We start from the raw sequence: 17,421 nt of genomic DNA on the forward strand, positions 1-17,421 counted from the left end.
GAGTGAGTTTAGCTTTACGCCGCTTTTAGCAATATTCCAGCAATATCACGGCGGGGGACACCAGAAATGGGTTTCACACATTAAAACAATGTGGGGAATCGAACCCGGGCCTTCGGCGTGGCAAGCGAACTCTTAACCACTAGGCTACCCCACCGCCTCCAGGTAATAGTAGAATAGATCTGATACATGTCAATAATCGTATAATTTGATATCAGCAATTATTCAGCCAGGTAGCAGTGAACAGGTTTCAGTAAATGCTGCTGTTGACTCTTTGTTTTACTTTATTTTACAGCAGTGCATGGTTACATAGTTCCACACACAATCAGTGATTCTGCTTTGAATATTGGAGATTGTGCTCAGAATTTGTTGACCAGTTCACTATTGTAAAAAAATAAATAACAATTTTGTGGTGTGTTTCTCGAAATCGTGTGTTTTTATAGATATTTGGGTATTGTGTTAACACCTAAACTTATTTGGACAAAAGCACTAACTACTCTTGGTGCACAGATAAAAAAAGGCTATTATGATATTGTACAAATATTAAAAGAAAGTTGGAAATATACCATGTCAATACTTATCTGAGATATTTGATGCTATGATTGTTCCCATAGTGTGTTATGGTGCCTCATATTGTAAAATTATTGAAGATGTACAGCATAAAATGTGTAAATGGTTTCTCAAAATATGTGAAACAACAAACAATGCTATGGATTGGGGAGAATGTTGCAGAGCCCCTCTCCAACTTGTATACACCAACGGCTATTAAGTATTGGTGCAGGCTACTGTATTGGGATGAATACAGACTGTCAGACACAGAATGCTACCTAATGGACAACTCTGGTTGTACCACATGGGATACTCACATTAAACAGATTCTGTTCAGACTCGGATTTGAATATGTGTGGTCAACATAAGATGTGGAAAATGTGAAGATATGTATTCACCTTTTTAAACCATGATTATTTGACAAACTGCAACAATCATGGTGCAGTTCTGTCAACAGTTTATCTGATTCCTTCTACATGTATTAATATTTCATAAAGTATCCATTTTCCTATTACATAAAAAACTGTAGCTGTATCCCGGTTTGGAGTGGGGTGTGGAATGGGGTACATTCAGTTTTATATATATCATAGTCATGTGATTTTCCATATCTAGTAGATGACACGCCAGTGGTCCGATGTGTAATCAACTTCTCGGTAGCATCAGGCAGATGTTGCCATACCATGACTATTGTTATACTTTTTAAGATCAATGCCTATTGCATCACCATGATCAACCCTATGGAAAATGGAAGAATGGATATCAATGTTTATATTGAAATTATATATGCCAAAAGAATAAAAATAATACATATATTCTTCGTTAGTATTATTCCATTTTTGAAAGCACATGTATTGTTAAAATACATGTTTGAATAAATCAGTTGTGTTTCAAATGCATTAGCTATCTATTTATTATCCATTATATAATGTGGCAACAACCGTTTTCTAGTTAATTTTACTTGGCATTCTGTTTATTTCCAGCATACAACAGGAGAAATGGGACGAAATCATCGAATTATATGCCATCAAATTTGCTAAAATAAAGATGCGAACACAAAATATCAACGCACATGTCGGTGTTGAAAATGGTGTTATTATTGTTTACCTCACGCCCATGTAACGATTTTCGTGTCTCGAAACTGCTTCAATAAGATTTACAGAAACTGTCGATGTTTACTGAAGAGAGGCCAGACGTTTGCTCAAAGCAGAGGGTAGTGCTAATTCGAGGGTCAGTGGTCAAATATGAAATGCAGTTAGACAAATTGAATACGACGAGCTGAAAGGTAAAAGAATTACCTACCAGCACAACACAGATTTTTGTGAAAACTTAAAGGTCACATGCAACCAAAAAATCAAACATAATTAAAACACAATTATCACTTCTTCATGACATATAATATGCATTGCTGATTATGAAAAAACAAATAAACAAAATTATAAGCGTATAATCGCAAATCAAAAGTGCAATATTTTGTACTTGGGTTTACCTCCCTCGAAACGAAGCAGCCGGGATACCGAACCCAGTCAGAGCGGGTGGGTGTGCACTCAAGTGTAACGGCTGGTTCATTAGCAGATGCCGCCTTCACGGCTCATTGTGTGTTTATATATAGAAAGTTGGGTTTTGTAAATACATGCTCATTTTTTGTGCATAACATTTTGCAATCAACAGACATCATAACATGTCATGTGTTCAAGTATCACACCTGCCCGCTTCCAAGTTGCGCGAACCTATTTCACTGCGCACGTGCTATGAGCGCAGCCCAGCTGTTGAAACCCGTATTCCCCAGAAAAGTCTGGGGGAAATTAGTGAAACGTTTGAACTCCGATTTCGCGCGTTTTTTTTCATCGCGTTATTTTTCAACTTTATAAGTTGAATTTGCATTTTTGACGCTTTGTTTCGGTAAGTCCATACCGAAAGGTATCAGAATCTGCAAAGTTGTGTTTTACGTTGCATGTGACCTGTAAGTTTTGATTGACCCGAATGTTTAAGTAGGCGGGTTGTCCGGTTTTCGATCAGGTTTTTGGAATCGCGAGTGTCACCCCTTGTGTATATTATGTAATGAATAGCGGTAAAATTGTCTAAAAATATTAATTTCTCCACCGATTTCGTTCAAATTGGAAATTTATGTTAATCATAATATATATAAAACAATATACCACTGCAGAAGTCTAGATATTCATTTTGAAAATGTATTGTCCAAACAGCGATTCGAACCTCTGTGGTTCTTAAATCTTAAATACAGTTTGTTCGTTGCGTGTTCGCCGCACTCAGAAACTGGTCTTAAGTCGCTATTTTTGTCACAGTGAAACGCGGTCTATTGTAATGTAAAATTAACTAACGAGATGATATTTCTGGACAAGCAAACTATACATTGGTAAATAAGACTGGTCAGAGGACTTCAGGTTTGGTCAGCTGATTATAGAACAGTAAGTAGTAATCTTAGTCCAGGTTATAGTACTCTCAGATGAAACGGACGCCGTCAGTTCTAGATACTTCACGCTGATACTCCCAGCACATCTTTTTATTTATACACACCAGGTCAGCATTATAAGGCGATACATTAGCGAGAGGTGAAACGTTTTTACTTTATACCCATGTAAACTTTGGATAGTTATACAGGGATGCAATACGGATGACGTGGTCAAATTCCGTATTGCACCCCAGATTCCGTATTGATCCCCGGCCAGTTCTGACGGTTTTGTTTTATTAAGTAACAGATTAATGCAAGATCAGAGGGTATATAGTAAATATAGAACGTCATACTAGTGCATTTGGATGCTTTATATTGAACGAGAAGATGTCATGGGAGCAGACATCTTCTCGTTGAATACAAAATATCCCAATGCCATAGTATGACGTTCTCTATATATATTGCACTTAATGCATTATCATAATTCACGAATTCATGCACGGGAGCCTATGGTGTTCTTCTCATGGGAAAGGTATTACAGGAAAAGCATTTAGGGCCAGAGTTAGAACTTGGTTACTTACCGTATTTAATGAATTGGGGAAAGGACAAAAGTCACATTGTTACAACTGCTAACACGCAAAAGTTAGTTTTTCGCACGTCAGATAGTTAGTTAACACTAATTCGATTTAACAACGGGGAAAGTTCTATAGATATACAACTTTATTATTAATATCCATACCTATATGTATATCCATAGAACTTCTCCCGTTGTTCATCACACCAGCTTCTAAATGACCCTCAAAGAAGATAACTACTTCGATTGTAATTCATGGTTTTCTGTTGCGTGTGATCTACATGTCCTTGAGGTTTACATAATCATTCACTTTTATGGATCTTCCTCCATGATGAACTTTCAAGACATTTTTAAACTAGTTTCCTATTCTCTCACGTAAAAGTGCATCTGTGTTTTATTTGAAATGATTGACAAATATAGACAAACTAAGGAAATATAAAGCTAATTGTTATTTAACTGTTCTCTTTAGTTAAAGACATCAAGTTAATGTGTGACTTTTACGAACACGTCGGCGTCAGATAAGATTCTAACGATCTCGTTTTCATCAGACAATGTTTCAATTTATTAGCCATTCCATTCCCCGCATAAATATATATGCATGTAAAATTTTGCCGCACATATGCTTGTTCCAGCTTCCTGTACATGACAGCGATCTGTAAATGTTCGTGTGGACCAAACAATGACTTGATCTTTGTACAATTTGAATATTATTGAATGTAAAAAGAAGGAAAGGAAGCCAGGTATAAATGTTATTGCCGGAATGGATTTGAACTGCTATGATATGCTATGTTTCAATACGATTCAAACGTAAATATGCCCTCACTCATAAGACCAGACCAACATGGCGGGGCACTGATGTAGTGTATTCCGTAATATGTACGTATGGATGTATGGATATATGGATGATGTACATTGAAAACGTTTACCTTAGCGTCCGTGTCCGGCCAGCTGAACTATCTCTCTGGCGAGATGAGATGGACTACTGTGCATTGAGAGCCGCCATCTATATACAGATAAAGGTTGCCCCACTGAACTTTCCTTTCACTTCCTCTCGTTAAACCAGGCTATGATACTGGTGGAGAGACAATAGGCCCACTGCGACAAAATCCCTCGGACAACCCCACCCCCAGGCAAAATGTCCCCATGACATAAGGCCCTTGCAAAATTCCACCCCTAGGATGAAACACCCTTTGCGTTGATTTCTGTGTTTGATGTTTTCTAAGCAATGGAGTCTGCTCAATGTTGTTTCAGAGAATTGGCTTAAATTGGTCACTTCCTCTTATGTTTGATTTTGTTGGACAGGCACTCATTGTAGCATGTCAGTGAGCATGGCGTTTATTAAGATGGATTTTTAAATGTTGTAACAGAGACACATGCTTATATGTTGAGTACAAATGAGGTTATCTCCCTCATAAAACTTATATTATATTTAAACAAGACCGCTCAGCCACCACGGCTTCCACAAAAATGGAAGTCGGACAACTGGTAGTCTAGACTGCGGACTTTGTGTCTGACTTTGTGTGCTGGCGATTAGGTGCCTGACTCTGAGGGTATGGGTTCGAATCCCGGATGGGACTCAATCCAACAAAAGTACTAGAATCTGTACTTTACACAGTTTTGAAGCCTGTTTACTGAGATTAACTGAGATTGAAATGCCCTATATAAAGAGCTCTCTGTAGTTTTCTTTATCAAAATGGCAAATGCGCAGGTCCGAGTTACGTTTATTGACACACCGAGAGGTGGGAACACTTGTTCTATGGCAAGTTTAAGTATCTGTGTAGGAAAACAGTCCTGACAATCTTGCAGGTCACCCGCCTGCAGTCACTGAAGGACGACATAGTCAATAACACCATCGGTGTCCTGGACTACACTGATCACGTCGCTGACTTGATCCACCTTCAGTGATCCACCACCACATGATCCATCAATGTGACTTATCGGTGAACAGTCGGTGACTCAAACATTTATTGTTATTTATTTATTAAATTTCTACCATGACTAAGGTATCAGACGACAACTCACATTTCTTTGTTTTTCTTGTGTATTGATAGTCCCGGGAACGCTAAATTCAGTGTTCACTGTAGCTTGACCGTTCCCGCGAAAGCGACACCTAAATTGAGGAGGTTTGGTCCAGATTTCGCTTTCCGCAGTAGAGCTTTCTGCAGGCGCCTGTACGACGCATTAAATGGTCAGGTAAAACCGTAGCATCGCCTCAGGATTACCAATGGAGTGAAAGAAGAGCTTAAAGTCTGGCAAATATTTCTCCTCATCCATAATAGCACATCTCATTTCAGAATGAAGGGTGGATCACGTCAACCCAAATAGAGCATTTCACAGACGCTGCCAGTTCGTGCGGGTTCGGGGTATACTTCCATGGGAGTTGGGCGTATGGTAAATGGCCAGACGAATGGGTGAGAGCGGGCTATATAAAAGAAATGACTTTCCTGGAATTGTTTCCTGTCATCGTAGCACTACGTTTGTGTGCACCTAAGTTTCTCAACAACAAGGTAATGTCTGTGTGTGACAACGAAGCTGTCGTGTCCATTATCAACAGGCAAACATCCAAGAACCCCAACGTGATGTCTCTTGTGCGTTTGCAAGTAACTTCATGCCTTAATCATAACATTCTTTTCCGCTCCAGGGCCCTTATTCTCGAAACGTTCGTAACCCTACGAATTCTTAACCTTGATCGTAACAATGTGTTAAGAATGGGAATAATAAGTCCGTTAGGCTACGTACGTTTCGAGAATAGCTTGCCAGGTACATTTCTATTCACGATGATGTTAAAGCTGATGCTATTTCGAGGTTTCAGTGGGATCGTTTCAGGGAAGCAGAATCAACAGCAACACAAGTGGACAAAATCCCACCCAGACAAAATTCCATAGGACAGAATGTCTTTGGATAAACTCCCACATTAAAATGACCGACGTAGGACAAAATCCAATTTTATATGTTATTGCTACCCTTTTTCAGCAGTTTTAATTAGTATGTTTTCATGACAGAAACCAGAGTGGATAAGCATGTTTTCGTAACAGAGGCCAGTGGCTGCATTGACAAATTGTATAAAAGTGTCTGTGATGATGACAGTTTTTATCAGTGTTCCAAAATGGAAGTACTGAAGAGCAATAAGGGAGGAGTTAAATTAACATAAGGGGGATTTTCGTACACTAAGGAGGTTACAAATAAGAGTAGTATTAGGTGGGAATGTTACATCTCATAGTCATCCAGTCATACATCAATAAAGATGTACAAAGATGATGATGTTCCAGAATGATGCTTTAGATGATTACATGTACCATGAAAATATACCAGGAAGATGCATTATGTTATGTTATGCGTTGAATCGTGTCATTAGTGCTTACGATCAATACCACTTATTTATGAGGAAAAATATTTTTCCTATGGGATTGTGTCTGGGTGGGATTGTGTCCTACCTTCACCACCGGACATCTGGGACATGTAAGATTGGAGTCGGAACCGTTTACTGGACCTGTCACTATCGAGAAACACCTGGAGGACCTGTCATGCAGTGTCGTCTTTCAACGAGTTCAGAATATCACATTGTCTCCCATCTACATTGCCGGCACCACTTGATCATCTTATGTATTTACTTGTCAGCATTGTCTTTGCAGGGTAAATTGTCTAGAACGGCCAACGTCTGGCACAAGTGTCACGACCCAACATTTCCTAGTGAGGAAGACGCTCTTGGGATTCAGCAAAGCAGCTAGGGCCAAAGACAGTTGACGCCCGATCACAGCAGAAATCTTATTACCAATTTCCAACCTCCTCCATATTGTTTGTACTTCTTTATATGAATGCAATCTTTTTAAAGCAGCATATACACTGGCTTTTTCGGTTTCTGCAGGATAAGTGAGTTGGTACGTACCTCCCTTTCTGACACGTCGCGTAGGTCTCTCACTATTCATGATGTAAAGATTATGTGTACTGGTAACGCGGCGCCCATGCATGCCACACTCCAACATTGTAAGACTTATCAAACAGGTAAAGGCACTTCTATCCACATCAAAGCTGTTCCATATTCTCCGCCTTGTCCGGTCGCTGCCATGGTAACCTATTTATCATCGCAAACGGCAGTTTACCCATATCTTTAGCAGGTAATGCCAAAAGCCCCTCAGGGCAAAAGCCCCTTGAGGGGAGCTCTATTCTTAGCAATTATGTCTATGTTTTTTAACCTAACAAAGGAGGACCTCATGTTGATTTTGTAATTAATCTTTTATTCGGGTGATGATATTTTGGTCTTACAGTTTAACACACTACTACATTTAACTGAGATGAGAGGGATAATGTATCCTTTGTATCCCCCTTTGTGGGGATATTTCTGTGTGGGGAATTGTTTGGACCCCAATCATTTCTTGTGTTTAATCTTATTTTCACATTAAGCATAAAGTGAGGGGCTTTTGGTCATTTTTCGAGGGGCCATTATCCAGAGGGGCTTTTGTACCAGGGGGCCCTTGACCTAGACTCGACTTTTCCTACACCTTGATGGCAAACAACTAACCAGATTCCAGTTTCAAGCAGTGCTGCAGAAAGCCATCAGTCATCTTGACGTGGGACATCTTAAAGGGGCACTGATCCAGAGCGATTCCTGTTTCGAACCAACAATCTTATTCACGAGTCAAGCTGCTAGGTTGTCCCTCGACCGAGACGGACGCGGGAACTGGGCAACTATCAACCATGATAGATTTTCAGATTCCAGATAGTATCATGACGAATCCAATTTGATTTTATTTCTGTGGTATTTACCTCGATATGTAATCATGTCATGTAACAACGTCATGTCTATTTGCACATTTGATTATTTTAATCTGTGCGTCACATTGACATTGCTTGAAATATCTAAAAATTTACTTGGGTAAATAGGTATATACAATTTTAAACTTTAGTACACAGCAAATGCTTATATGTATTTTTATGTAGTCTTCGAAATAGCGTTGACATCACTTTTTTTGTTTAGAGAATAAAAACTGCATGTGATACAGGGATTACTACTCCCTTGCTGTAACCAATGTCTGATGGTATAAACCTACACCTGTTTGTTTGTCATCATTCGTTTGATGGTCAGTTAATGAATTTATGACAGGTACAGTTAGTGGTAACACCACTCAGATTACCTGACAAAGGTTCCCATTTAGCGTTTCTCGTGTCTGGAGTAAATACTCAACAATTATTAAGTAAGGTCTAATGCTGCAAAACGTATTACATGTTATGCAATATGTGCATGGAAGTGTAGCAAGCGGAAGTATATGCTGAGTTAAAAAGAAAAACATCGATCAAAGGATTAACCGATAACACGTTGATTGTATACATATGTAAATATGCTGAATACACATACATTCTATTGTAAAGTGCCTGTGTAGAAACAACGTATTTCCTTGAAAGGATTAACCTCCAATACGTAGATTGATTGCTCATTCTTGTCTAACAAAATACTTTAAAGAATGGCGGACATCATGTAAATAGTTGCCTGGTTTGCTATCCAATGAGACCGTACACCTCTGTGAAAACCATGAAACAAAGTCACTTGACCAGTAGAGAAACTACCACTAGTTATAACGTTATATACACTTTTTCCATTTTAGACTGATAAAAGACACATGACATGGAGCAAGTTTCTTTGTCAACAGCAAAGGACGCCATATCGCGTTCTTTTATGTGGATATTGATGGATACATACATTCCTCGAACAAGGTAATAGGCTGATATGATTAACATAGTAGTTTGTAATTTTGATAGTTGTATTTTGTCTTTATTCATTCAACAAAATCAATCCACTTCATTTTTTTTCGTGCACTAGGTCGCACTTAGGATGTGTGTGTGTGTGAGTGTGTGTGTGAGTGAAATATGATTCACTTAGGCAATTGACTATAACAGGTCATTTTGTAGATTCACTAAAAACAGATTGTGTACTTTTTGTTCAAAATTGCATAAAAATCTAATAAATACATTTATTATGCTAGGATTATAAGGCAAAGATACAAAACGTATCAGTGCCCCTTTAAATTCACTTCTCTCTCTATCACAATCGGGAATGCTACTACGGCGGCTATGAGACCATTAAGAGATTTGGTCGATGGTCATCTGATTGTCATATTCAATATATAAGAATGTAAACTGTTTCAATGATTATAATGACAAATTGCGTTATCGTTGTAGGTGTGTGGATAGTTGGCGAAAGTTACTTGGCCAGAGCGAGACCTGCGCTGGCGGACACCCTGGGCAGAGCGAGCCTGGAGGCTGGCAGCAGCATTCGTAACTACTCGTGTATGGTGGCTGATTAGGGCCATCGCTTTCTCGCCTTAAAATTCGGAGGCGAGAAAGCGAGAAAGCGATATCACGAGACGAGAAAGCGATAACACGAGACGAGAAAGCGATAGCACGACACGAGAAAGCGATAACGCGAGACGAGAAAGCGATACCATTACGCGAGAAAGCGAGAAAGCGATAGAGCGAGAAAGCGATATACCAAGGCGAGAAAGCGATAGAGCTAGAAAGCGATGGCCCTAATCAGCCACCATACTCGTGGCGTCTCGTACCCCTCTAGTGGCTATGTTACGACTGGGCCCTGTCTAAACGCAAACGGACATGCAGATGAAAATAGTCTAGTACTATTACCAAGGAAAGATAACTCTGAATTTCAAAACATGACTCCCAGAATATCCTATATCCCTTGGTCAAAATAGCAATACAGTCATTCGCTTTGTAAATATGTTTCAGTGTTGAAAGTTGCGGATCCTTTAGCTCAAAGTGTATGTTTGAATTGTGCTTTGCATAGTTTAGCGATGCTTCAAAGCTCAACGGGGCCGCCATTTTCATGCTTCGAAATGCGTTTTACTACGCGCGATTTGATTGGTTTGAGGGGTACTAGTCTTCTTGTAGGTCACGGAAAGAGGCGAGTAGTTACGAATGGGGCAACAGATGATCTGATCGCCATCTTAACCACGGATGCTGGCATTCAAACTCAAAACTCTTTATTCATAGAAACCGCCAAAGGCGGTACATGAGATAAGCGTAGAAACATTTACAAAATATATAAGATAGCAGCTTATAAATAACAACAATATTTTAATTTTTTTTAAATTGATTAAATATGTGATTCAGTAATTTGGAAGGCTTTAAGGTCGCTTAATATGCTGGTAGCAGACAAGAGTTTCCTAAGGAAATTGGAAATTCAAAGTAATTAGCGTTCAGAGATTGATGTCGCAGTTGGAAAAAAGCTTCACATCTAAATAAGTAGTGAAACTCGTCTCCAACAGCGTTTGAAACACAAAGTGGACATTGTCGGTCTTCACGTGGAATGCTCAACCATTGGCCTGTCTCAACTGGTAATTTATATTATGGTTAGTTCTTCTGAACTTCGAAATTGGGTAATATATGCTTTTTGGAAGAAGAAGATAAGATTGTTTGGGTTTTGAAATATTTATAATAATCCCCCTTGGAACTTGAATCAACATTAGACTTCAAATTTTGGAAAGAACTGGGATCTGTAGGTGTTTTCGACCATTGAGACTAGCCAAGGCGTCGAACATACAGACGGATTTAGAAACACGTAGGATAGACCGCAGTTATCACAAAACGTAACCATGATATTTTATTGTTTATTGTCACAGATGTGGTTAACACAGATATATATAATCTGGGATGGTTTCCAATATGTGTTCTCAGAGGCTAATTCATGCCAATGTAAATAATTCGCTTATAGATTTTGAAACTCAAAGGCTCTCTTCCAAATTCACCGTAAAGCATTAATTTAGGGCGCTATTTCTGAAACCGGAGGCTAATTTCAGGAATTTTAAGTGAATTCTTTCTATTATTTCTAAGTTCTCGTGTCCCCTTATCTCTGAGCCATACAAGAGAATTGGAACAACCATAACTTCAAATGCATCTAAAAGGGAATCTGAAGGTAAATTAGCATTCCTGGAGTTCTTTAAAAGGCATTACATTGCTTTAGTAGCGCTTTCCGAAAATGCTTTAATTGCTTGGACAAATCGCTCATTCCTATGGAATTTAATTCCAAGGTAATCGTATGTATCTACAATATTGATAGTTTCAGTTCCATAGGTAAATGGAAGTTTTCATGATTTCGCAGGGCCACTTCCAAAGATAAGTACTTTCGTTTTGGACAAATTTAGTTTAAGTTTTCATTTCTTACAGTAATGAAAGAAGACATTCAGCGATTTCTCTAAATCCGTTGAATTTTCACTGAACAGTATGGCATCATCTGCGTATAACAATATAATAAAATGATGTAAGTGGCCAATACTGTTAATTGCGTTTCATATTTAAATCCATTACAACTACTGTCAAAGAGGTGTTGTTCAAGTTCATTTAGGAATATGGAAAACAAGAGGGGCGGCAGGTTTTCACCTTGTCGCACACCCTCGTAACACGGGAATTCACCTGATAAGGTATTTCCAATCATTACCCTAAATATTATGTTATGATATTTATTTCTTATGAGCGTGAAAAATCTCCCATCTATCCTAGTTTTTGTCAGTTTATGCCACAACCCAATTCTCTAGACTTTATCAAATGCTTTAGTGAAATCTACAAATACCGTACATAGTTTCTTTTTAGAGAGTTTTAGTATTTGGATCATCATTTGCATATCCAAATGTTATCACATGTTGACAACCCTTGTCTGAAGCCTGCTTATATTTGGGTAAGTATATTGTTGGTATCTAAGAATGTATTCAGCCTGTTATTTAACACTCTTGTAAAAAGTTTACCAAGGTCACTTATAATTGTTTATAGGTCTGTACGAGTTGGGATCCAGTTTACACTCTGTACCTTTATAGATTGGCTTAACAACGCCAGTAAGCCACGAGTCCGGTAGAATACCCGATGATAGTACAAGGTTGAAATGTTCTAAAAACAGAGGCATAAGTAGATCTATTAAGTCAATCAGAAAATTATTTTCGATTAAATCAACACCCGGTGCTTTGTTTCTTTTTGTTTGTATTTCTTCTCGTGAAATGTCGCTGTTAAGGGTCTCAGTATTGAAAATGCATGTATCAGTCAATTTCTCGTCGAGATCAGCCTCGTTTGGTTCGAATTCCTCACTTATTTCAACAAAATAATTGTAGAAAGTGTCAATATTTGGTGTATTTTCAATTTGTTTAATTTGCGCTTTGTTGATAATTTTCCAATATTCTCCAGGCGAGCTCTTCTTATTCTCACGGAATAGATCATTAATTTGATGTTGATAGTTTCGTATGTGTTTGTCTAAACAGCTTAAATAGTTTTTTTGACATTTGTCGAAAATGTGCTCTATCAATAGCTGAGTTTGATTATTTAACTTCATGTTTAGCTCTTTGGAATAAATTTCTTCTGTTTCGGCATTCTTTATCAAACCAGGGCTTATCCATATTCCTTGAATGAGTGGCATTTGGGTTTCTATACTTCATTTCTCCAAATGTTGTACAGGCGGCGTCAATAAGCACATTCCCGATATCGTGAGTCACCCTGTTGATCACCTGTTCATTTACCTGAGATTCACGCGCTGCATACCGACTGATCATACCGACACTATCATCCTAACTGGTGATTTCAATGCAAAGACTAAATCTTTGATTGGTTTTTGTACATTTGATAGACATATCTCTGAAGATCTAGATCTTCATGACATGAAGTCTGAACTTGACTCGGAACCAATGCTTGAGGATCTTGGAATTCCACGAAAGAGAACATATCAAGACAGAGGTCAACCAAACAATTATGGATTTGGATTGATTGAGTTATGTAAAAATCATAATGTAGTCATCTGTAATGGTAGACTTGGTATGGATAAATACCAAGGTAAAACAACATGCAAAGACGTCAGTACAGTAGACTATGTCATGCCCTCACCAAATTTTATTTCATGATTTTAGTAGTATTGAAGATTTTCGTCCAATGTTATCTGATGTACATAAACCAATTCATTTCAGTCTACACATATCAGATGCCCAAATTCAAACATATGTCATGAGCAGACGCCAGCTCATACACACACAAACATTCCTGACAGCAAACTAGGTAAATTCATGCATGATAACGTTGTGGTATTCCTCGAAAACATTTCAGATGATTGTGTAAATACACTGTACATGAAGGCAAGGTCACTAAGGGAAGGTCAAGGTAATCCAGTAGAGGTTGTGAATGAAATAGCTCATGAGGTCCTGCACGTGGTAATTGATTCTGCACGAAAAACATTTGGCGATATTTCTTATTTGGCTAATACCACTACTCGTAGTAAATAGAACGCGCCCTCTAAGCCATGGTTTGGATCAGATTGTAAGAAGAAACGCAAGTCATTTTTGAAAGCTATAAATGTCTATTATAAGAACAGAACTGGAAACAATACAACTATTTTCCCCAAAGCAAGTAAAGAGTATAAGAAAACAATGAATAGTATATAAAGTAAGAAAATAATTTTATTAGAAAACAGTTACGCGAAATCCAGCATTTATCTCCAAAACACTACTGTAGGTTATTGAAAGGTAAACAGAAAGAAGACACTTGTCCTATCCCATTAGATGAAGTTTATGATCATTACAAATACGTTAATGAAAGTACCACAACTGATGACGTGGATCCGGATGGAATGACCGACTCCCCAAATTATGATGTTAGTGTACTCAATGATGAAATAACTTCAAACGAAATCGTCGTTGCCCTTCAAAAACTGAAGGAAAACAAGACGCCTGGCTTAGATTTGATTTCAAATGAGCACTTATCTTCAGCCTTATTTACCAGAAACTGCTACCTTCTTATGTTAAATATTTTAACGACTGTACATCATACTGGAATTTAGCCTGAAGCATGGCTTACTGGTACAATTGAACCTATCTCTAAGAAAACAGGAAATCGTATGGCCCGGCTTCATATAGACCAATCTCTATCTTGAGCTGCTTTGGTAAAGTTTTTACTAGTATCCTAAATGAGAGATTATATAAACTTTGTGATGATATAATATCGCATGCCAAATCCGGTTTCCGAAAAGGCTTCTCTACAACAGATAATGTTTTTATTATTCATAATTTGTTAAATCGTCAGAAGAAATGTAAAAAGAAACTCTTTTGTGCCTTTATTGATTTTTCTAAAGCATTTGATAAAGTTTGGAGACTTGGACTGTGGACCAAATTAAGACAAACTGGTATCAAGGGTAAAATACTGACTATAATACAAAATATGTATAATGAAATAAAATCCTGCGTTATGATAGAATCTGCAAGATCAGATTTCTTTCATCGTCTTTCAGGAGTTAGACTCCCCTTTCATTTTCCTTATTTCTAAATGACCTGGAATCCCACCTAGAAGAACAAGCATGTGTTGGTATTGAATTAGAATCTAATAACGATGAGTATATTATCTACTTCAAACTGCTAGTTCTACAGTCCTCTTAGCTGAAACTCATGATGATTTACAACACACACTGAATACATTTGCTGTATATTGCGACACATGGAAACTTAAAGTAATTATCAGTAAGATTAAGATTGTTGTTTTTGGTTCCGGACCTGCAGCTATTTACATCTTTTGCACTTTATGATAATAAGTTGTAGATACCTACAAATACCTAGGAACTTTATTGCACATAAATAGTCGTATGAATGTTTCTGTTAAACACATAGCTGATCTTGATATGAAGGCATCAATAGCACTACTAAAACGTGCAAGAAATGTTAAATTGCCGATAGGTCTGCTCCTTTCTGCATTTTATAGATTAGTAGTACCAATATTGATGTATGGATGCGAAATATTGGGACACGAACAGACTGACATGATCTAAATTTTCGTAAATTAGCTACTGGTTTTAGATATGACACCCCTAATTTCATGGTGTACGGGGAACTTGGTAGAGAATCTATTCAGCTTCAAATTTCGAAACGACTAATTTCGTATTGGTGTAAATTGACATTCTCACATCCAAATAACAAAATAGCAGCTTTTTTTCTTGAATATATTACTAAACAAAACAAAACATCAAATAACTATGTTTGGATACAATTTAGAACATGCAACCATAAACTTCCCATAGAAACTGGGAGATGGCAAAATACACCAAAAGAACATAGATTCTGTAACTTATGTTTTTCTCATGTGATTGGAGATTAGTTTCACTATTTATTTAAATGTAATTATTTTGCAGACATACGTAAATCATTGTTAAAAGAACTATATTGTTTCTGGCCAAATTTGGTAAAGTAAAATATCTTCCCTTAAAAATGTATCTAAGTTCATTAAGATTGTTTGTAAACACTTTAATTGATGTATCATCTAGTCATCTTGTACATTTTGTATGTACTCCGATGGTGGATTATTTTGAGTAATAAACGAGTGATATGTTGTGAAATGTGGAGGATAAATCAGTGTCATACCTTATTACACCTGGGCTCATACGACCTCGGAGTCACCACTGCCGGGAGCGTTTTGAGCTGATCAACGAAGAGCTTCTCTACACTCGGTTGCGGCTTCCCCACAACAGACCCCTGTGGTCCAATATGTTGCCACGGTGTTTCTGGTGATATGTCAGAGACATTACAGTCCGTTTGGCTCAAGAGCGAACCTATGAAATCAACCTAGCTCGAAATCTAATAAACATATAATACTCAATGAAAAGCTGATCATAATGAAAACATCAGGCCAATTCTGTGAGTGTTTTTGCATAATTTATGTCCCCAAAATAACAAAGCTGTTTAACAAACTATCATTAAAATATTGACACAGTTACGAGGGAGGAGTGAAAAGAGAGGAACAGCCAGGTGTGCATGAAGCACGTGCACAAGTGTCAACAAAATTATTGATTCATTTACATGTGCTGAGGGACACGCACCATGAAATACTCGCATGAAGTTTCGTCTATTATTTACAAGGTCTGTGATTATTATAAGCTGAATCACAGATGACTGGACCTAAATATGCAATTTCAAAATATGTTAATCGCACAGCATGTGCTGTTGGGGTATCTGAGTGAAAATTAAAACACGTACTGAGCAGCAGAAAGGGCTTTTCAGCCAACAGTACCACACCTGAAGGGGAAATAACAAAACCAGTGAAAGTAGTACGTTCATTCTCCACTATCAGGCGCCAGTCTACTTTGTCAACTTTAAAAATGATCTTCATTTTTTCTTTTCATAATAGTATTAAATTAAAATTGGATAGTGCCTAGACATGATGTTAAAACGGCTTCCATTCAGCAGTCGTAGATGTTATGATACAAACACTGAAATATAGATCAAAGATTTTGTCACGTTACCTCTAGAATGCCAGTTTGGGATCAAGTTTCTACGTAATTACATTTTTCTGCAATTTTTAATGTATTCATTTTAAATCTTGAGTATCCAAGTACTTAGGAAAAGAAACATGCATTAATTGAATGTTTTTTACCTTTAGTGTTACAAAATATTCTATTTTCTTATTTCCTGATATCGCTTAAAATACCTTCCCATCCAAATGCATATGAGCTAGTTTTAAGTGGTAAGGGTAGACTTGTTATTTGTTATTCTAGAAAAAGCTGATTTCTATATTCTCAAACTTTATAAGGCATAAATAGAAAAATATGTTGCCAGTGACGCAAGAATTATGTTTCTTGATAGAGTTGGGAAAGTAAGATAAAAACAGTCTGTATTTTGAAGAAAACAAAGGCCATTTGAATTGTTTCTGACCTTTTGTTGGTGGACTGACAATGAAGGAATCTTACTCTTCTAAATCCACTTCATTGACTTCCTGAACTTTTCCAGCGTACCACTAATCATCATACACTGCAGTAATTAATGACTTTACCACTGGGACCTGTCTTGGATTTAAAGAACTAAACTACAAGTCAAAGAGCACCCAGTAAGCCAGAAAGCAACTGTGATGACCGTCATATGTTGTTAATTACTTATTT

General features: G+C 37.6%; 1 protein-coding gene across 1 annotated transcript in view; it reads right to left on the reverse strand.

The window, feature by feature from the left end:
- LOC124281073 (solute carrier organic anion transporter family member 3A1-like) overlaps nucleotides 1–16,016 on the reverse strand; it is a 43,626-nt gene extending 27,610 nt beyond the window's left edge. Inside the window, exon 1 of the mRNA XM_046717085.1 lies at nucleotides 15,911–16,016. Coding sequence (XP_046573041.1) covers nucleotides 15,911–15,930 — 20 coding nt within the window. The 5' untranslated portion in view covers nucleotides 15,931–16,016. The remainder of the gene's footprint in view (nucleotides 1–15,910) is intronic.
- Nucleotides 16,017–17,421: the final 1,405 nt, after the last annotated feature.

This window comes from Haliotis rubra, unplaced genomic scaffold (assembly GCF_003918875.1).
Source record: "Haliotis rubra isolate DU_JTF1 unplaced genomic scaffold, ASM391887v1 Scf279, whole genome shotgun sequence".
Classification (NCBI taxonomy): Eukaryota; Metazoa; Mollusca; class Gastropoda; order Lepetellida; family Haliotidae; genus Haliotis; species Haliotis rubra.